The 22,077-nt window shown below is 42.5% G+C and overlaps 1 protein-coding gene across 1 annotated transcript in view; it reads right to left on the minus strand.

The window, feature by feature from the left end:
* Positions 1–22,077, minus strand: part of CNGA4 (cyclic nucleotide gated channel subunit alpha 4) — a 321,195-nt gene that overhangs the window by 96,689 nt on the left and 202,429 nt on the right. The window contains exon 3 of the mRNA XM_044058117.1: positions 14,373–15,368. Coding sequence (XP_043914052.1) covers positions 14,373–15,368 — 996 coding nt within the window. The remainder of the gene's footprint in view (positions 1–14,372; positions 15,369–22,077) is intronic.

Below are 22,077 nucleotides of genomic sequence, written 5' to 3' on the forward strand. Positions count from 1 at the left end.
AATCTCATCCATGGAGCTGGATGTGGTTTAGCAGTTTCCAGCACAGCTCCATGACAACTACTGGTAGTCTTCTTCCCAACCTCTTTGCACAATGATGAAGGTCTTCCTTTGGGAGGCATTCTGGAGGGCTTGCTGATGACCACTGGTGCTGCTGGGGGGCAGGGGTCCTCATCAAGTAGTAGTAAATAGGGATCCTCTTGGGCCAGCAGATGGAAAATCGCTTTGATTTGACCAGTAGCTGTACAGGACTGAGGTGGACCAATGGCTTGAGATCCAGACTGGCATCCTGGAGTGAATCCTCATGCAACTGACAGAGCCACACAGCTGCTCAGATCCAAAAATCAGGCAGTCAGCAGTGTGACCCACCCATGATGTCAGCCATAAAGGTGACTGACTTCTGGGTTAGTTCCCATCTGGCACAGTGTAGCAAGTGGTCCTCACTCCACCATATCCCCATCATGGTTTTCTCAGTCCTAGTGTACCAGTCACCCTCCCTTGTTTGTTGTACAATCCTCGCCATCACGAGTTGTCCACCCTCTGTCTGTTTGCATATGTGCAGTGTGGCCCTTCTTTTGTATCAGCACCTCCTCTTTTATGTGTTATATGGTTATGTATCTCCCCCTGCTGCTATCCCATACTCTCCTTCCTACTCACATCACCTCCCTGTTCCCTCCCCCTTCTTCTTCTCTAAAAAAGGGCATCTATTCCATTAAAAAACTACTGCCCTTCCCCATGTCCTTTCCCTTCCCACTGAACCTTTATGTAATACTGTTCTTGCTTTTCCCCTAACTGTCTTATCACTCCACTTCCTTCTTATTTATAAAATAAACCTAGTTGGCACTTTGAAGTTTAGCCCATGTATAGGATCACAGCTGTGTCCACGTTGCATATATGCAGTGGTTAATGTACATGTGAATATGCATCATGAATGTTGTGTTTTTCATATGGTCAAGGCCTGGGCCATTGCTGGCATGGAGAGAAGGTCCTCAATGAAATTATTCAGTATCAGGACATCAGTGAGATCTTTGGCATTGCGCCTCATAAGAGACAGGTGAGACAATTAATAGGCATGGAAAAGGGTTCCAAATCAGTGACTGGGGCTAGGAACCTGACTGTCACGAAACAAACAGTGGTAGTTTTGGGTGTAAAATCTGAAAAAATGCAAGTAGTAATTGGGGTGCCTATAATTTGATTTCAGAGCAGGGGGGTGCGACAGAGTTCATTGCCAGGCCATTGGATGCCATAAAATTCAATTTCATAGCACTTGTGATCACCAGAGCAGTGGGCTGTCATACGGTTTGATGTTAGGGCAGTAGGATGTCATACGGTTTGATGTGATGGCAGTGGGTCATCATATGATTTGATGTTAGGGCAATGGGTTGTCATACGGTTTGATGTTAGGGCAGTGGGTTGTCATACAATTTGATGTTAGTGCATTGGGTCATCATACGATTTGATGTTAGGTCAGTGGGTTGTCATATAGTTTGATGTTAAGGCAGTGAGTCATCATACAATTTGATGTTAGGGCAGTGGGTTTTCATATAGTTTGATTTTAGGGCAGTGGGTTGTCATACAATTTGATGTTAGGGCAGTGGGTCGTCATATGGTTTGATGTGAGGGCAGTGGGTTTCAATATGGTTTAATGTTAGGACAGTAGGTTGTCATATGGTTTGATGTTAGGGCAGTGGGTTGTCATATAGTTTGATGTTAGGGCAGTGGGTTGTCATATAGTTTGATGTTAGGGCAGTGGGTCGTCATACGGTTTGATGTGAGGGCAGTGAGTTGTCATATGGTTTGATGTTAGGGCAGTGGGTTGTCATATGGTTTAATGATAGGACAGTGGGAGGTCATACTGTTTGATGTTAGGGCAGTGGGTTTCAATATGGTTTAATGTTAGGACAGTAGGTTGTCATATGGTTTGATGTTAGGGCAGTGGGTTGTCATATAGTTTGATGTTAGGGCAGTGGGTCATCATACGGTTTGATGTGAGGGCAGTGAGTTGTCATATGGTTTGATGTTAGGGCAGTGGGTTGTCATATGGTTTGATGTTAGGGCAGTGGGTTTCAATATGGTTTAATGTTAGGACAGTAGGTTGTCATATGGTTTGATGTTAGGGCAGTGGGTTGTCATATGGTTTGATGTTAGGGCAGTGAGTTGTCATATAGTTTGATGTTAGGGCAGTGGGAGGTCATACTGTTTGATGTTAGGGGAGTGGGTTTCAATATGGTTTAATGTTAGGACAGTAGGTTGTCATATGGTTTGATGTTAGGGCAGTGGGTTGTCATATGGTTTGATGTTAGGACAGTGGGAGGTCATACTGTTTGATGTTATGGCAGTGGGTTGTCATATAGTTTGATGTTAGGGCAGTGGGTCATCATATGGTTTGATGTGAGGGCAGTGAGTTGTCATATGGTTTGATGTGAGGGCAGTGAGTTGTCATATGGTTTGATGTTAGGGCAGTGAGTTGTCATATGGTTTGATGTGAGGGCAGTGAGTTGTCATATAGTTTGATGTAGGGCAGTGGGTCATCATATGGTTTGATGTGAGGGCAGTGAGTTGTCATATGGTTTGATGTTAGGGCAGTGGGTCATCATATGGTTTGATGTGAGGTCAGTGAGTTGTCATATGGTTTGATGTGAGGGCAGTGAGTTGTCATATGGTTTGATGTGAGGGCAGTGAGTTGTCATATGGTTTGATGTGAGGGCAGTGAGTTGTCATATAGTTTGATGTTAGGGCAGTGGGTTGTCATATAGTTTGATGCTAGGGCAGTGGGTTGTCATATAGTTTGATGTTAGGGCAGTGGGTCATCATACGGTTCGATGTGAGGGCAGTGAGTTGTCATATAGTTTGATGTTAGGGCAGTGGGTCATCATATGGTTTGATGTGAGGGCAGTGAGTTGTCATATGGTTTGATGTGAGGCAGTGAGTTGTCATATGGTTTGATGTGAGGGCAGTGAGTTGTCATATAGTTTGATGTTAGGGCAGTGGGTCGTCATACGGTTTGATGTGAGGGCAGTGAGTTGTCATATGGTTTGATGTTAGGGCAGTGGGTTGTCATATGGTTTGATGTGAGGGCAGTGGGTTTCAATATGGTTTAATGTTAGGACAGTAGGTTGTCATATGGTTTGATGTTAGGGCAGTGGGTTGTCATATAGTTTGATGCTAGGGCAGTGGGTTGTCATATAGTTTGATGTTAGGGCAGTGGGTCATCATACGGTTTGATGTGAGGGCAGTGAGTTGTCATATAGTTTGATGTTAGGGCAGTGGGTCATCATATGGTTTGATGTGAGGGCAGTGAGTTGTCATATGGTTTGATGTGAGGGCAGTGAGTTGTCATATGGTTTGATGTTAGGGCAGTGAGTTGTCATATGGTTTGATGTGAGGGCAGTGAGTTGTCATATGGTTTGATGTTAGGGCAGTGGGTCATCATATGGTTTGATGTTAGGGCAGTGGGTTGTCATATGGTTTGATGTTAGGGCAGTGGGTTGTCATATGGTTTGATGTTAGGACAGTGGGAGGTCATACTGTTTGATGTTAGGGCAGTGGGTTGTCATACGGTTTGATGTGAGGGCAGTGGATTGTCATATGGTTTAATGTTAGGACAGTGGGAGGTCATACTGTTTGATGTTAGGGCAGTGAGTTGTCATATGGTTTGATGTTAGGGCAGTGGGTTATCATATAGTTTGATGTTAGGGCAGTGGGTCATCATACGGTTTGATGTGAGGGCAGTGAGTTGTCATATGGTTTAATGTTAGGACAGTGGGAGGTCATACTGTTTGATGTTAGGGCAGTGGGTCATCATACGGTTTGATGTGAGGGCAGTGAGTTGTCATATAGTTTGATGTTAGGGCAGTGGGTCATCATATGGTTTGATGTGAGGGCAGTGAATTGTCATATGGTTTGATGTGAGGGCAGTGAGTTGTCATATGGTTTGATGTTAGGGCAGTGAGTTGTCATATGGTTTGATGTGAGGGCAGTGAGTTGTCATATGGTTTAATGTTAGGACAGTGGGAGGTCATACTGTTTGATGTTAGGGCAGTGGGTCATCATACGGTTTGATGTGAGGGCAGTGAGTTGTCATATAGTTTGATGTTAGGGCAGTGGGTCATCATATGGTTTGATGTGAGGGCAGTGAGTTGTCATATGGTTTGATGTGAGGGCAGTGAGTTGTCATATGGTTTGATGTGAGGGCAGTGGGTTGTCATATGGTTTGATGTGAGGGCAGTGAGTTGTCATATGGTTTGATGTGAGGGCAGTGAGTTGTCATATGGTTTGATGTTAGGGCAGTGAGTTGTCATATGGTTTGATGTGAGGGCAGTGAGTTGTCATATGGTTTGATGTTAGGGCAGTGAGTTGTCATATAGTTTGATGTTAGGGCAGTGGGTCATCATACGGTTTGATGTGAGGGCAGTGAGTTGTCATATGGTTTGATGTTAGGGCAGTGGGAGGTCATACTGTTTGATGTTAGGGCAGTGGGTCATCATACGATTTGATGTTAGGGCAGTGGGTTGTCATACTGTTTGATGTTAGGGCAGTGGGTCATCATACGGTTTGATGTGAGGGCAGTGAGTTGTCATATGGTTTGATGTTAGGGCAGTGGGAGGTCATACTGTTTGATGTTAGGGCAGTGGGTCATCATACAGTTTGTTGTGAGGGCAGTGAGTTGTCATATAGTTTGATGTTAGGGCAGTGGGTCATCATATGGTTTGATGTGAGGGCAGTGAGTTGTCATATGGTTTGATGTGAGGGCAGTGAGTTGTCATATGGTTTGATGTTAGGGCAGTGAGTTGTCATATGGTTTGATGTGAGGGCAGTGAGTTGTCATATGGTTTAATGTTAGGACAGTGGGAGGTCATACTGTTTGATGTTAGGGCAGTGGGTCATCATACGGTTTGATGTGAGGGCAGTGAGTTGTCATATAGTTTGATGTTAGGGCAGTGGGTCATCATATGGTTTGATGTGAGGGCAGTGAGTTGTCATATGGTTTGATGTGAGGGCAGTGAGTTGTCATATGGTTTGATGTGAGGGCAGTGGGTTGTCATATAGTTTGATGTTAGGGCAGTGGGTCATCATACGGTTTGATGTGAGGGCAGTGAGTTGTCATATGGTTTGATGTTAGGGCAGTGGGTTGTCATATGGTTTGATGTTAGGGCAGTGGGTTTCAATATGGTTTAATGTTAGGACAGTAGGTTGTCATATGGTTTGATGTTAGGGCAGTGGGTTGTCATATGGTTTGATGTTAGGGCAGTGAGTTGTCATATAGTTTGATGTTAGGGCAGTGGGAGGTCATACTGTTTGATGTTAGGGCAGTGGGTTTCAATATGGTTTAATGTTAGGACAGTAGGTTGTCATATGGTTTGATGTTAGGGCAGTGGGTTGTCATATGGTTTGATGTTAGGACAGTGGGAGGCCATACTGTTTGATGTTATGGCAGTGGGTTGTCATATAGTTTGATGTTAGGGCAGTGGGTCATCATATGGTTTGATGTGAGGGCAGTGAGTTGTCATATGGTTTGATGTGAGGGCAGTGAGTTGTCATATGGTTTGATGTTAGGGCAGTGAGTTGTCATATGGTTTGATGTGAGGGCAGTGAGTTGTCATATAGTTTGATGTAGGGCAGTGGGTCATCATATGGTTTTATGTGAGGGCAGTGAGTTGTCATATGGTTTGATGTTAGGGCAGTGGGTCATCATATGGTTTGATGTGAGGTCAGTGAGTTGTCATATGGTTTGATGTGAGGGCAGTGAGTTGTCATATGGTTTGATGTGAGGGCAGTGAGTTGTCATATGGTTTGATATGAGGGCAGTGAGTTGTCATATAGTTTGATGTTAGGGCAGTGGGTTGTCATATAGTTTGATGCTAGGGCAGTGGGTTGTCATATAGTTTGATGTTAGGGCAGTGGGTCATCATACGGTTCGATGTGAGGGCAGTGAGTTGTCATATAGTTTGATGTTAGGGCAGTGGGTCATCATATGGTTTGATGTGAGGGCAGTGAGTTGTCATATGGTTTGATGTGAGGGCAGTGAGTTGTCATATGGTTTGATGTGAGGGCAGTGAGTTGTCATATAGTTTGATGTTAGGGCAGTGGGTCGTCATACGGTTTGATGTGAGGGCAGTGAGTTGTCATATGGTTTGATGTTAGGGCAGTGGGTTGTCATATGGTTTGATGTGAGGGCAGTGGGTTTCAATATGGTTTAATGTTAGGACAGTAGGTTGTCATATGGTTTGATGTTAGGGCAGTGGGTTGTCATATAGTTTGATGCTAGGGCAGTGGGTTGTCATATAGTTTGATCTTAGGGCAGTGGGTCATCATACGGTTTGATGTGAGGGCAGTGAGTTGTCATATAGTTTGATGTTAGGGCAGTGGGTCATCATATGGTTTGATGTGAGGGCAGTGAGTTGTCATATGGTTTGATGTGAGGGCAGTGAGTTTTCATTTGGTTTGATGTTAGGGCAGTGAGTTGTCATATGGTTTGATGTGAGGGCAGTGAGTTGTCATATGTTTTGATGTTAGGGCAGTGGGTCATCATATGGTTTGATGTTAGGGCAGTGGGTTGTCATATGGTTTGATGTTAGGGCAGTGGGTTGTCATATGGTTTGATGTTAGGACAGTGGGAGGTCATACTGTTTGATGTTAGGGCAGTGGGTTGTCATACGGTTTGATGTGAGGGCAGTGGGTTGTCATATGGTTTAATGTTAGGACAGTGTGAGGTCATACTGTTTGATGTTAGGGCAGTGAGTTGTCATATGGTTTGATGTTAGGGCAGTGGGTTGTCATATAGTTTGATGTTAGGGCAGTGGGTCATCATACGGTTTGATGTGAGGGCAGTGAGTTGTCATATGGTTTAATGTTAGGACAGTGGGAGGTCATACTGTTTGATGTTAGGGCAGTGAGTCATCATACGGTTTGATGTGAGGGCAGTGAGTTGTCATATAGTTTGATGTTAGGGCAGTGGGTCATCATATGGTTTGATGTGAGGGCAGTGAATTGTCATATGGTTTGATGTGAGGGCAGTGAGTTGTCATATGGTTTGATGTTAGGGCAGTGAGTTGTCATATGGTTTGATGTGAGGGCAGTGAGTTGTCATATGGTTTAATGTTAGGACAGTGGGAGGTCATACTGTTTGATGTTAGGGCAGTGGGTCATCATACGGTTTGATGTGAGGGCAGTGAGTTGTCATATAGTTTGATGTTAGGGCAGTGGGTCATCATATGGTTTGATGTGAGGGCAGTGAGTTGTCATATGGTTTGATGTGAGGGCAGTGAGTTGTCATATGGTTTGATGTGAGGGCAGTGGGTTGTCATATGGTTTGATGTGAGGGCAGTGAGTTGTCATATGGTTTGATGTGAGGGCAGTGAGTTGTCATATGGTTTGATGTTAGGGCAGTGAGTTGTCATATGGTTTGATGTGAGGGCAGTGAGTTGTCATATGGTTTGATGTTAGGGCAGTGAGTTGTCATATAGTTTGATGTTAGGGCAGTGGGTCATCATACGGTTTGATGTGAGGGCAGTGAGTTGTCATATGGTTTGATGTTAGGGCAGTGGGAGGTCATACTGTTTGATGTTAGGGCAGTGGGTCATCATACGGTTTGATGTTAGGGCAGTGGGTTGTCATACTGTTTGATGTTAGGGCAGTGGGTCATCATACGGTTTGATGTGAGGGCAGTGAGTTGTCATATGGTTTGATGTTAGGGCAGTGGGAGGTCATACTGTTTGATGTTAGGGCAGTGGGTCATCATACAGTTTGTTGTGAGGGCAGTGAGTTGTCATATAGTTTGATGTTAGGGCAGTGGGTCATCATATGGTTTGATGTGAGGGCAGTGAGTTGTCATATGGTTTGATGTGTGGGCAGTGAGTTGTCATATGGTTTGATGTGAGGGCAGTGAGTTGTCATATGGTTTGATGTTAGGGCAGTGAGTTGTCATATGGTTTGATGTGAGGGCAGTGAGTTGTCATATGGTTTAATGTTAGGACAGTGGGAGGTCATACTGTTTGATGTTAGGGCAGTGGGTCATCATACGGTTTGATGTGAGGGCAGTGAGTTGTCATATAGTTTGATGTTAGGGCAGTGGGTCATCATATGGTTTGATGTGAGGGCAGTGAGTTGTCATATGGTTTGATGTGAGGGCAGTGAGTTGTCATATGGTTTGATGTGAGGGCAGTGGGTTGTCATATGGTTTGATGTGAGGGCAGTGAGTTGTCATATGGTTTGATGTGAGGGCAGTGAGTTGTCATATGGTTTGATGTTAGGGCAGTGAGTTGTCATATAGTTTGATGTTAGGGCAGTGGGTCATTATACGGTTTGATGTGAGGGCAGTGAGTTGTCATATGGTTTGATGTTAGGGCAGTGGGAGGTCATACTGTTTGATGTTAGGGCAGTGGGTCATCATACGGTTTGATGTTAGGGCAGTGGGTTGTCATATGGTTTGATGTTAGGGCAGTGGGTTGTCATATGGTTTGATGTTATGGCAGTGGGTTGTCATAGGGTTGGATGTGAGGGCAGTGGGTCATCATACGGTTTGATGTGAGGGCAGTGAGTTGTCATATGGTTTGATGTTAGGGCAGTGGGAGGTCATACTGTTTGATGTTAGGGCAGTGGGTCATCATACGGTTTGATGTGAGGGCAGTGAGTTGTCATATGGTTTGATGTTAGGGAAGTGGGTTGTCATATGGTTTAATGTTAGGGCAGTGAGTTGTCATATGGTTTAATGTTAGGGTAGTGGGAGGTCATACTGTTTGATGTGAGGGCAGTGGGTTTCAATATGGTTTAATGTTAGGACAGTAGGTTGTCATATGGTTTGATGTTAGGGCAGTGGGTTGTCATATAGTTTGATGCTAGGGCAGTGGGTTGTCATATAGTTTGATGTTAGGGCAGTGGGTCATCATATGGTTTGATGTGAGGGCAGTGAGTTGTCATATGGTTTGATGTGAGGGCAGTGAGTTGTCATATGGTTTGATGTTAGGGCAGTGAGTTGTCATATGGTTTGATGTGAGGGCAGTGAGTTGTCATATGGTTTGATGTGAGGGCAGTGAGTTGTCATATAGTTTGATGTTAGGGCAGTGGGTCATCATACGGTTTGATGTGAGGGCAGTGAGTTGTCATATGGTTTGATGTTAGGGCAGTGGGTTGTCATATGGTTTGATGTTAGGGCAGTGGGTTGTCATATGGTTTGATGTTAGGACAGTATGAGGTCATACTGTTTGATGTTAGGGCAGTGGGTTGTCATATAGTTTGATGTTAGGGCAGTGGGTTGTCATATGGTTTGATGTTGGGGCAGTGGGTTATCATATGGTTTGATGTTAGGGCAGTGGGAGGTCATACTGTTTGATGTTAGGGCAGTGGGTCATCATACGGTTTGATGTTGGGGCAATGAGGTATAACTGGGTTCTTTGTCAAGGCTGTAGGGTGCCACAGGAGTCAGTGTCACTGTTAGTTCTCTTTAGCCCCATGGTGTTTAACTTCATGCTGTAGCTGAGGGGTAAGAGCAACGTTTATTTGCTGAAAACAAAGTTTAAAGAAGTGACCACTGACTGGTGTGGAGAATAAGAAGCCTCTAATAAGAAAACAGTGCTAAAAGGTGGTTGGAGTACCCTGCAGCTGTGATTTAAAGTGAAAACATGCATGGTTAAACTATGTTGTGTTGGACCTATACTTAAGTGTAATGTCTGCTGTGCTGAGGGGGCCCTAGTAGAGATGGTGGGAGGTTACAATCAGCCATTGGATGGAACCCTCTGCACAACGTAAGATGGCAGGGCAAATGTCAGCAGGATGTTGCAGTGTACAGATATAAAAGTGACCTATGGAGGCAGTGATGTCATATGTCTATCATACAGGGCAGTAGTCCAGCAGCCCTGGAGGTCATACAGAGAGAAGGTGAGAGGTTATGATGGTAAAGATTTTTAAATGCAGTATTACCAAAATGTTAAGGAGAAGGATGAGATCACAAAGTGGACTAAGTAACAGTAAAGAGTCAGCGTGATGGGCAGGTACCCTGCGGAACACAGAAAGCAGGGGTGTTTGGTGCGTGAACTCACAAGAGGGGGGGCTGGTGGGAGGATTGAAGATGAGGAATCACAGCAGAGAGGATGATACAATTGATAACAGTAAGTAGGGATTTCATTTCTTACTTTCACTTGTTAATTGTGTAAGCCCACCAAGCACAACTGTTTTTAGGGGACACATACAAACAGTGTCTGGGAAAGTGGCTTTTTAAGAGTCACATCATGCAAATAGATAACTGGGGAGTCAAATGTTGGACTGCATAAAATATCTTCGTATTGATTCATAGCCGTAATCTTTTGTGACCAGTTGTCTTAAGAAAAGACATTCTGATGGAGATGATGGTGAGGTTGTGGAATATGTTAGTGGAAGAAATAGTTTAGTTTAGGTCAACAGCAAATTTTAAAGGTGCCAGAGTAATATGCATGGAGGTCCAAGGCAGGGTAAGGAAAGGGGCAACTATGTAACAGCGGGTTACAAAACATCTTAGCATATTCATAACTACTTTGAAATCTTAACCTAATAAAAAAAAGAATCAAACTCAAAATGCACAGTATGCAACTGAGCCATACAAGTAACTGAGACACAGAGGCCATACCTCTCAACATCCCTGATTTCAGAGAATGTCCCTGATTTTGCCTCATATTTTGGACTGCCTCTTGGAAAATGATTGATGTTCTTGTAAATTACTCAAGATTACAGTCAGACTATAATGTCAGGAATGAGAGTTTTATATCTCTTATTAAAGAAATGCATGTTGATGCAAAAGCTTTTGTTCTATTAACTTTTTAAGTACATTTGTGTAATATTTTAAAAAACTCCCCTCACAGCTACTCTTCTGGCTTCCCCCTGCACTTACCCACTCTGCTGCTTCCCACTGTGATTTCCTTCTCTCCACTTGACTTTCTATCACTTCTCTCTGTGCGATTTTGCTTACCTTTACTCCTCTGCATTTCTCTAACTTTACACTAACATAACTCCAACACATCTCCTCTCTGCTTTCCTGATTGTTTTTCTCAGAACTTTCAGCCTGCTGCGGCCTGGTTGGGCCTCACTCCATTCACCCTCACTATGCTTGGGCTCACTTCACTCCCCTACCCTGCCCCCATTCCCACCCACCCCCACATCAATTACATTTATACTTTATCCACCCCACCCACTTTAGAACAGCCAATCATAACACACACCATTCAGCACTCTCCAGTAATTACCACCCACCCAAATTTCCATCACCAATCACAACCCAGAATCCAAACAATTGGATTTGCTACCCATCTACCCTACTTCACACCTCCCCCTTCCTCTTTTGGTAGTCCCGGCTCAGTATAACACCTCTCATTAGACCTCTTCTGTATATAATCACAGATTTATCTCCTACTTTCTGTCTAATGTTGGAATCCTCAGTTAAAATTGACCAATTTCTTTCGAAAAAAATTGGTCAATTTTAACTGAGGATTCCAACATTAGATGTAAGATATTACATAAAAGGTAAATACACATGTAATTCTAGGGCAGTGATTTACTTGGCCATGTGTGACTCATGCCTGAGTTTTTACATTGGAAAAACGGAGATAAAACTTAGTCAAAAAATTTATGAGCACGACTACGCTATAAGAAAGAACAACATGTATAATGCCTCGGCCAAACATATTAGTGACCATTTAGACCACCAGTTCACTTTTGTTATCACAGACCAGGTTACTATTGATGACAGGAAGCCATGGGGGCTGTTATTAGAAACAAGTGAACTTAGGTGGCAAATTCGCCTACAGGCAGATAGTTGGTCAGGCTTAAATGAACTTAGTTCAATTTCACCCATATTAAAATTAAAAGCCCTCGAAAGGAAGAAAGTTTCATCATAATGTATATTAGTGCATGGGTTTGTTTCATACACATAAAATAACTTTTTTAGTATTTGCTCAGATAAGTGGTATTTAACATACACCTTCTGTTTTATTTTAGTTACTCAAGTTTTTGGAGAGGTATAGAGGCAATAGTTTGTTGAATGTGTATAATGAATTAAAAAAAATGATAGATGTTGGTTTTAGCCAATGGTGTGATTCACCAGAATATTTAAGGAAGTGACAAAGTTAATATGGTGTCTGATGAAGTTTAATAATCCATTAAACAAAAGCGCGAACCATGTACTTTTTGGATCTAATAAAAGAATATATTTTAAAGCTTGGCTTTATTTTACAACAAGCATTTTGGTGGATTTATCTGTTGAATCCTGTCATCAGTTTTTCTTATACTCATAAATAGTTAATTATCTAAGGGCTTAGTACCCACCATTTGGAAATCTCCCATATAATTCCTTTAAGTAAAGGAGGCAGTTCCACAGAATTTAATAATTATCGTCCGGTCACCATACTGTCACCATTATCTAAAATCCTTGCGAGAGTCATCCATACTCAACTCATGGATTACCTTCTCACACATAAACTTTTATCAAACACACAACATGGTTTTCACCCCTATCACAGCACCACCACAGCCCTAATGGCCTTCACAAATACAGTTAACCACTTCAGAAACCATGGACATTATGTATCTGCCATATCTCTGGACCTATTCAAGGCCTTTGATATGGTAAATCACAATAAACTACTCAAATTACTCTCCTCCTTCAGCTTTTGTAGCTCTTCTATCACTTGGTTCCAAAGCTGTCTGTCAGGATGTCAGCAGGCTGTACAGTGGCAACACCACCTTTCTTCTTTTCTCCCAGTGTCCTTAGGGGTCTCACAAGGCTCCATCCTTGGACGTCTACTCTTCTTGCTATTCGCTAACCATCTCCACACCTCCACTCTTCACGCATCTGTTATTCAGTATGCAGATGACTCTATGCTAATATGTGCAGCCCCCTCACTATAGCACCTCAACACCATTACCGAGGAATCTTTTCTATCTGTAGAAGCATGGCTCACCAATTCCCAACTGATCCTCAACCGCAATAAAACAAAACTCCTTGTCTTTCACCCTACAAGATATCCTTCATCTTACCTATCTTTTAACATAGAATCCAAGAATAAAACTGTTATCACCCCAATAACTCATACTAAATTCCTAGGCGTCAGTATTGATAACAACTTGAGATTCGATATCCACATTGCCCAAACCATTAAAAAGGTTCATAAGAAACCAAGTCTACTTTACAGGAACAGGCAATTTCTGACTAGAACCACAAAACCTACTATCGCCTGCACTCACCTACTGTCAGCACTCCTATACGCCTTCCCAGTTCTGACCAACCTTCAAAAAAACTGATCTAACCAAGTTCAATCCTGTTACAATAAAATAGCCAAATTTGCCACAGATGCCACACATAGGTCTCATCACTGCACATCTTTAAAATGGCTACATTGGCTCGAACTCCCCCAACTCTTGAACTATAAACAACTAACCTTTGCCCACAAAATCCTCCATCAACCTGATAAAGTCCCCACACTCCAAAATCTTCTACTGCCATTTTCCACTTCTAGAGTCCTACGATCCAGCAGTAAAGTGCTCCTGGATAGCACAAAACCCAACAACACAGCTGGTGAATCTCTCTTCTCAAACATCATCCCTAAAATCTAGAATAAGCTAACATCCTCCATTACCTCCAGCTTTTCCACAGCAGAATTTAAAAAGCTACTAGCAACACACTTGAACAATGCTTAGCTATGCACCTGTAACTCACCTGGCTAACACTAACCTCTGTATAGGTAACCGTATACTGCTCCTTGAGTGTTATCGTACTCTTCTTCCTGAACACACTTACACTGCAACTCACTAAAACCTGATTTGTTTTTGTTCTCCATATTATGTTGATGTTACCACTGGTGAATTGTATTTCTCATCACTGTGTAAATACTATTGTTTGCTTACGTATTGTCCTTGCAAGTTTGTCAACGTCTATAATGGTGTTTTTATCTATATTTTTTGCTGGAGCTTTTCTCCCCAGGCCTCTGCTGAAAAAGGACCTGTGTCCAGTCGGACTTTCCTAGTAAATAAATGTAAAATAAAATAAATAAATAAATAAATAAATACAATTTTCAACCTTTGCCCCCATATTATTTTTGTCTTTATCCATAATTACTGGCTACAGAAATTGAGTGATATGACTGAGATGTAGCTTTCAAAGTGTATTAGTTACAGGCAAAAGTAAATTCTGAAACAATCATTTTCTTTCTAGTACTTTTTTAAAACACAGTTGGTATTTTTTGAATAATCCAAAATGCAGAACAATAAATATGTGGCCAGTTTAGTGAGCAGTTAATTTGCCTTTGATGGGGAGGCAGCCTTGTTTTTTGGGGATTCCTCATCTTAATCAGAATACCAAAGATAAGTACCTTGGATGGTTGTATAAGAAAATAAACAAAACAAATCTTTACCTTTAATGTTAAGGATACTGATTTCTCCAAAGAAGTGCCCTTCTCCAAGAACGGCATATTCAGTGACTCCATCATCTCCTACCACTGCAAGCTTGCCTTCTTTGATAAAGTACATCTCCCTTCCTACATCCCCTTTCTTGCACACATATTCCCCAGGGCTGTAGATCTGGGGCTTTAGTTTCAGAATCAGTTGTTCCAGGAGACTAATCTCACAGTTCTGGAAGAGCTGTACCTTGCTGAGGGTCTGCAGGTGTACATTTACTGCCACCTCAGCCCTAAGTCTGTCAGGTAGGTGCTGAAGAATCTGGTTTTCATTGGTCATCTTCTTGTTGATATGTAGATGCTGGTACCAGGCATTGACTCGACTCTCCAGCTGCTTGTTCAGTTTCTGCTGTTTCATGTAGGCTTTGACCAGGTCATGGTTTGGGTAGAAGGCAGCATCGGCATTGTTAATGTTCATAATCACTGAACTAGTACTTCCCATGATAGTTGCAAACACTAGCACCGCAATCAAAAACTCTACCACCATGAAAAGGTATTCCTCCTCCCTCACAGGCCCTGGGACATCTCCCACAGTGGTCAGGATGAGTGTGCAAAAGTAAAAGCTAAATACGTACTTACGAATGTGTGTAGCAAAACCTGGGTCAGAGGTACTAGGATAAACCCACTCATCATTCCCAAACCCAATATACTCAGACAGGGCAAAGTAGAAACAGGCATTCCAGTGGATTACAATGAAAACATACAGCATGAGTTTGCAAATCCGAAAGATATTCGGATATGATGTCCTGGTCTCAATACGGTCAAAAGCTTCAAACTGTCTAGTTATACGAAGAAAGCGATTGATACGAACAATTGGAACATTGACCCCTATTTTCAGGTACAAGAAGTCAGTAGGAAGGAGTGAGACAATATCAGTCACAAACTGAGAGGTTTTCATATAACGTATGTAGATCTGTTTACGGTCTGTGATCAGAATTCCTTGTTCCATGTATCCTGGAAAAAAAGCACAGTATTACTACCTGGGCCCAGTAGGCAGCCTAAGCAGATGAGCAATAAGTTCAAACTGTAACAAAGAATAACACTAGTAACACATCCTTAAGCTGAACAAAGCCACTGGACACAAATGTATCATCTGCAAAGCCATTGGACACAAATGCATCATCTAGCCCATAGTTAATTCATCCATGCAATTTAATTCATTATTTCACTGGCCCCAGACAAGACTTTTCAGACATCAAACAATGGAATGTAGTTGGCAGAATAAGTAACTCATCTGAAAATGTGACAGTACTCCAAAAGAACCTTCTTATTAATTGGTCATCCCATCTGCCCCAGCAGTTCTAACACCGGCTTTCCATTTGATGTGCACTCTTGTGTTCACATTTCAGTTCAGACAGTGTCCCTGCATTTCTGATAATTTCTTTGACAAAGGAGATACTATCAGCAAAGCTACCTGGAATTTTGTAAGTAATTATTTATCATTTGTGAATATCAACATGATTTATATAGAGGTATGACAAAGAGACATACTGGCAGCACAGCTGTCTGGAATTTTGTAAATGGTTATGTGTCATATGTGAATGTCAACATGCTTCATGTAAGATGCTTGTGTTACAACTGTATTAGAACTGTATATTGTGTGTTTATCAAACTGCTGGTACAGAAGTATGTGTTGAACAGGTTTTTGCAAAGTGCTTAAAATGTAACCACAGCAGCATACCCTACTGGAATAGAACAGAAATGCACACACACTATTGTAACCATTTAAATGGATATATTTTAAGAATGGAAACTGGAACATGGGAGGTTAACTTAATAAAAATAGCTGAAATTAAATTATTTTACGGTTAGGTCATAAAAAGGTTGTTACCGTTCAGTTTCAGTGCAGCAACAAACACAATGTCTGTGCTGAGAGGTTTTCTGTATTGTCTTGGAAGTGTTTTATTGTTTTATGACTTCCAGGATCTGCAAAGATCTGAGGAAAGCCCTTGTGTATGTATTTTCACAGGTAGATGCTAAATACTGCTAGCTTTCAGCAGTGGGGTTTTACCTGGGATAGAGTCAGATGACAAGAAATTATGCCATTCTGCAAGCTATCCCAGCAGTAATATTTGAGATATTAATTTAAGACTCTCTGAAAGAGACTGTGCATTTTCTATTCTTTCTTTGACCTAACATCATCAGCTAGAGGACCTATTCACCACATCTGCCTTGCTGCTCTAATTAAGTAAGTGTACCAGGGTACAGTATAATTCTTTTAGATATATTCAGGAATAGATATATTCAGGAAAAACTTAATTTAGATTTTTTTTATTTATTTGAGACTGTCCTGCAATGTTGTTTTAAATATTTCCTGTGATGTGATTTTGAACTCCAATGGTACTGTAAATGTATATTTAGTATTGTCTTGTTCTTTTATTGTTTATTATTAAATATATTTAAAAGCTTCCATTGTGGCTGGTCTGTCTAGACATTTAAGCTCTGAGAGTGCTTGCATATTTATTTGGTGACACTGTGTAGGCCACTCCTAATTGCCTTGCTCTTGGTTAAAGTACCATTTGTATTGATATTTACATTACACTGTAAGATTGGAAACCCTTTGTTAAGGGCCTTAAAGTAGCTGATAAAGTAGTGGCTGGTGACAGTAGTAACTACCTTATAGTCTGGGCAGAAGGGGGCATAGCTAGTAGTAAACTTGTGCCAACCTTTCCCAGGTTTGTGTGTGTGTGTGTGTGTGTGTGTGTGTGTGTGTGTGTGTGTGTGTGTGTGTGTGTGTGTGTGTGTGTGTGTGTGTGCGTGTGTATGTGTGTGTGTGTGTGTGTGTGTGTATATGTGTGCATGTGTGTGTGTATGTGTAAAACAAATCTCCAAGAGTGTGCGTGTGTCAGCTACTTGGGCAGGGACAAGAAGCACTGGTTGGATAGAGAAAGTGCTGGAGGTCTTGGCTTGGCCACTCAGCTGAGATCTCAACTCTATAGCTGTGCCAGTGGGAGTTTTATTGGGGATCTGGGGAAAGAGGGAGAAACCATCCCTGGACTGAGTGTGGTCTCTGTGTGGTCTTGAGGGAAATTGCACTTGACGCAGAAAGCTGCATCTGGAAATACTGTGTGTGTACCTGTCATACTCCCAATGTACGTCCCCCACTGGTACTAGTGGTGAGTATTGAGGCTCCTTGATTACTGGACCAGTGGTGGGCCATCACATTTATTGGTGGCAGTGGTGGGATATCCACATATTGGTATTCAGTGGTGTGGATATTGAATTCCTGTAGCCTGTAAACAGTGTTCATTAAGGAAGGTGTTTGTACTGTCAATCAGCCACACAGTGAACATTCAGAGTTTCATATCACAATAGATTTATTTTTTTTTAATTTTTTGTTAGCTTAGTCAGAAGAGCAGGCAAGGATGTTAGCACAAGAGTATAGTAAGCTGACAAGGAGCCAGTTGGCTGAGATGTGCCAAGCCAATGGATTGGGGCATGCCAACCTGACTAAAGCAGCAATGATTGCATCCTTAGCCACAGCTGCATCACAGACCAGCAACCAGGAAGACAACCAGACTGACCTTAGGGATGTACAGTTCTCATAAAATGGAGAGTTCAACCTTTCCACAGAGGGCTTAAAAATCCATGTGGAGATAAAGAGACTTGAACTGGAGGCCCAACATTTGGTAATAGGATCAGCAGAGAGAATGCAGCATTTGGAGGCTGAAGAAAAGGAGAGACTGCAGCAGGAGAAACAAATGGAATTAGAAGCAGCAGAGAGACTAAGACGTCTGGAAGCTGAAGAGAATGAAAGACAGAGGCAACATGAAAATGAGATGCTGACTCTTCACCAGGGTCACGGAGATAATGGGGAAAGGAATAACCACATCCCAGGTGCAACAAAGGTCAGTAAATTTCTTCCACAATTTACAAAGGGCGATAATTTTGATAGTTTTATTCATATGTTTGAAAGGGTATGTAAACAGTATAATGTTGACCAAGGGCTCTGGGTATGGTTCCTGACCCCCTTACTCCAGGGTAAAGCTGTAACTGCTATTTCTAAATTGTCTGATACTGATTGCTTAAATTATAATACTGTTAAAAATTATTTATTAGAGTGTTTTAAGTTAACACCTGAGGCTTATAGAAAAAAGTTTTGTGAGTATAGACACAAGGCAGAAGAAACTGTGCGTGAATATATTGCTGAGTTAAGCACTTATTTTCATAGATGGGTGAGTGGGTGTCAGGTCACCATTTTTGAAGGGTTGACAGACCTTTTGGTGAGGAAACAAGCCCTTAGCACTTTGCCTGAGGACATGAGAATCTGGTTAGCAGATAGGGAATGTAATACCACCCTTGACTGGGGAAAAAAGGGAGACCTATATCTAGCAAACAGGGCATCACTGCACAGGAAAGGGATACCCAGTGCTGTCATGGGTCTAAGGGAACCCTTGGTGGGCAGTCTAAGCCTCTCCAATGGAATCCACCAGTAGCAGGGGAAGCCAATAATTCAGGTACATGGCCAGCACCAAGGGTTAAATGTTTTAAATGCAACCTGTGGAGCCATGTAACATATAGATGTCCACAGAGGCAAGGTGGGGAACAAAAGGTGGAAGAGCCACTAAGTGGAATGACAGAATGCCAGTAGTAAGTTGTCTGGAGACAACAAGGATACCAAACTACCACAAGAGGTTATATCGTATCATAGTAGATGGGAAACAGGCCACTGCTAAGACGGACACAACCTATGACCTAACCATTGTGAAACCTGAAATAGTTAAAGAGAAACACTACCTGCTTGGGTAGTCTACTCCAGATGCAGCTGTAGGAGGAACCCCATTCCAAATACCTTTAGCAAGGGTTCACCTTGACTGGGAGGCTGATGGAAAAGGAAGCAAGCAAGTAGGTGTGTTTGAGGATATCCCTGCAGATGTCCTGATAGGGAATGATTTTGATAATGCAGTACCTTGTGTGCATGCAGTTACATGCAATCAGGCTTGGAAGCAAGCATGTGGGTGTGGCAGCTTGGGAAGAACCAGGTATACTGCATACTTGCAGCCAGGACTGATGAGGTGGTTACTTCAGAGAGGGAGCTACCCTGTAGCAGTGAGACTGAAGGTGAGCCACAGCTGCTGGTGGATACTCATCTTCCTTTGGACAGAGTGACTGCAAGGGCAGAGGTGAGTAGTAGTACCCATGCTGACAGTGAGGCACTGTTTTCAGAGGATACCAGACTTCTTGTGGAAGGGGAGCTGGGGAGGGTTACCAAGAGATAGTCAAGACAGGCTCAGCTCTCAGACCTTACATTACAAGGCCTGAGAAAGGTAGCCAGTGAGGTGCCTGATTGTCAAGGAAAAGGGGAATCTGTATACTGGAACAAAGGGTTACTGTATAGATAATAGACTCCTGAGGGAGATGAGAGAATACAGCTGTTGGTAGTGCCCAGAGCCTACCATCTGGCACTTCTAGCCATAGCCTATGATATTCCCTTTGCAGGTCATATGGGCATAAAGAATACCAAGAGATACATTATGCAGAACTTCTATTGGCCTGGGATTTCCAGAGATGTAACAGGGTACTGCAGGATCTGTGAGCAGTGCCAAAAAGTAGGCAAGGCAGGAGACAAGGTGAAAGCTCCTTTGATGCCTTTACCTATGATTGAGGAGCCATTTCAGAGGGTAGCTATGGATATTGCGTGTCCTTTGAGTACCCCAAGCTCCACAGGGAAAAAGTATATCCTAGTGGTAGTAGATTATGCTACCAGATATCTTGAAGCAGTGGCCCTATCTTCCATTGAGGCAGAAAAGGTGGAAAATGCTTTGTTAGAGATTTTCAGCAGGGTAGGTTTCCCAGATGATATACTCACTGACAGAGGTGCCAATTTCATGTCAGACCTGCTGGCTTGTCTGTGGGAGTGCTGTGTAGTGAAGCACCTAAAAACCACCCCCTACTACCTCTAGACTAATGGTCTGGTTTTCAGGTTAAACTCTACACTAAAGACCATACTATAGGCATTTGCAGACCAGTTTAAGAGGGAGTGGGACAATATTTGCCCCATCTGTTGTTTGCTTACAGAGAGGTGACCCAGGAATCCACAGGTTTTTCACCTTTTGAGTTGCTGTATGGGCATAGGGTGAGGGGACCTCTAGATTTGATTCATGATGAGTGGGAGGGTGAGTGTGAATCCCACAAGGAGTCTGTTGTGACATATGTCATAAATCTCAGGACAATACTCAGGGAACTCATGGGTTTGGCCCAGGAGAACCTGGCAAAAGCCCAACAGCAGGAAAAATTTCTGGTATGACAGGAATACTCAGGCTAGAGAGTATGCTGTGGGACATCAGGTTATGATTCTCATTCCTGTCAGACACAGCAAGGTACAGGCAGCTTGGGAGGGACCCTTTAAAGAGGTAAGGAAGGTCAATGATGTTAACTACATGGTAGAACTGCTAGGCAGGAGGCAGGAGCAAAAACTGTACCATGTTAACATGACTGAACCTTACCATGATAGGGAGACTCTGGTGCTAAGTATTTGCAGTACAAGGCAGGATGAGTTTGAGGGGGATCTATGGCTACAGGGAACCAGCCAGCAAAATCCCAAGTTACTATGATGGAGCCTAGGGTTTCAGGCATATGATAGGACAGTGCAGCATGGTACAGGGGGTCAACAATGCCATGGCAGCTGGAATCTCATGACAGGGAATGGGGTAATGTATTCCCAGATAGGCTCATCCTCCTCAAGCAATGTTTCTCAAGGGTCACTTGAAAAACTAGCTTGAGTCTTTGAGGGAGAAGAAATGAGACAAAGGTGGTATTGCAAGCACGGCTGTCTGGAATTTTGTAAATGGTTATGTGTCATTTGTGAATGTCAACATGCTTCATGTAAGATGGTTGTGTTACAACTGTATTAGAACTGTATGTTATGTGTATATCAAACTGATGGTACAGAAGTGTGTATTGAAAATATTTTTGCAAAGTGCTTAAAATATAACCACAACATGCCCTACTGGAAAGAACAGAAATGTACATACACTATTGTAACTGTTTAAATGGATATATTTTAAGAATGGAAACTGGAACACAGGAGGTTAACTGCAGAAAAATAGCTGAAATTAAATCATTTTACAGCCAGGTCATAAAAAAGTTGTTATTTTTCAGTTTCAGTGGAGCAACAAACACAATTTCTGTGCTGAGAGGTTTTCTGTATTGTCTTGCAAGTGTTTTATTGTTTTATGACTTCCAGGATCTGCAAAGATCTGATGGAAAGCCCTTGTGTATGCATTTTCACAGGTATATGCTAAATACTGCTTGCTTTCAGCAGTGGAGGTTTTAGCTGGGATAGAGTCAGATGACAAGAAATGATGTCATTCTGTAAGCTATCCCAGCAGTAATATTTGAGATATCATAGGATCATAGGAGGTTACTAGGCTATTAGCCCTGCGGCTCTTATAAGCCTAGCCAAGAGTTTAGCCCATGTTTAGACAAATCAACGGTCAATGCCCCTGTCCAGCAGGGACATGGGTACAATCCCAGGGGTATATTTTTTGTTTCCCATCCAGTTATCCAGGTTGTGCTTAAAACGGGGTAAAGAGGTACTCTGCTTGATGTGGAGATGAAGTCTGTTCCATAGATGAGGGAGTCTCTGGGACACAAATCTGTCCCGCCAACACATCCTGTTGATGTCACAAACTGGGTCTGCCTTGCTGCTCTAAGTAAGTAA

The sequence above is a fragment of the Protopterus annectens genome, chromosome 16.part0 (assembly GCF_019279795.1).
Source record: "Protopterus annectens isolate FY-2018-M chromosome 16.part0, PAN1.0, whole genome shotgun sequence".
NCBI classification, from domain to species: domain Eukaryota; kingdom Metazoa; phylum Chordata; order Ceratodontiformes; family Protopteridae; genus Protopterus; species Protopterus annectens.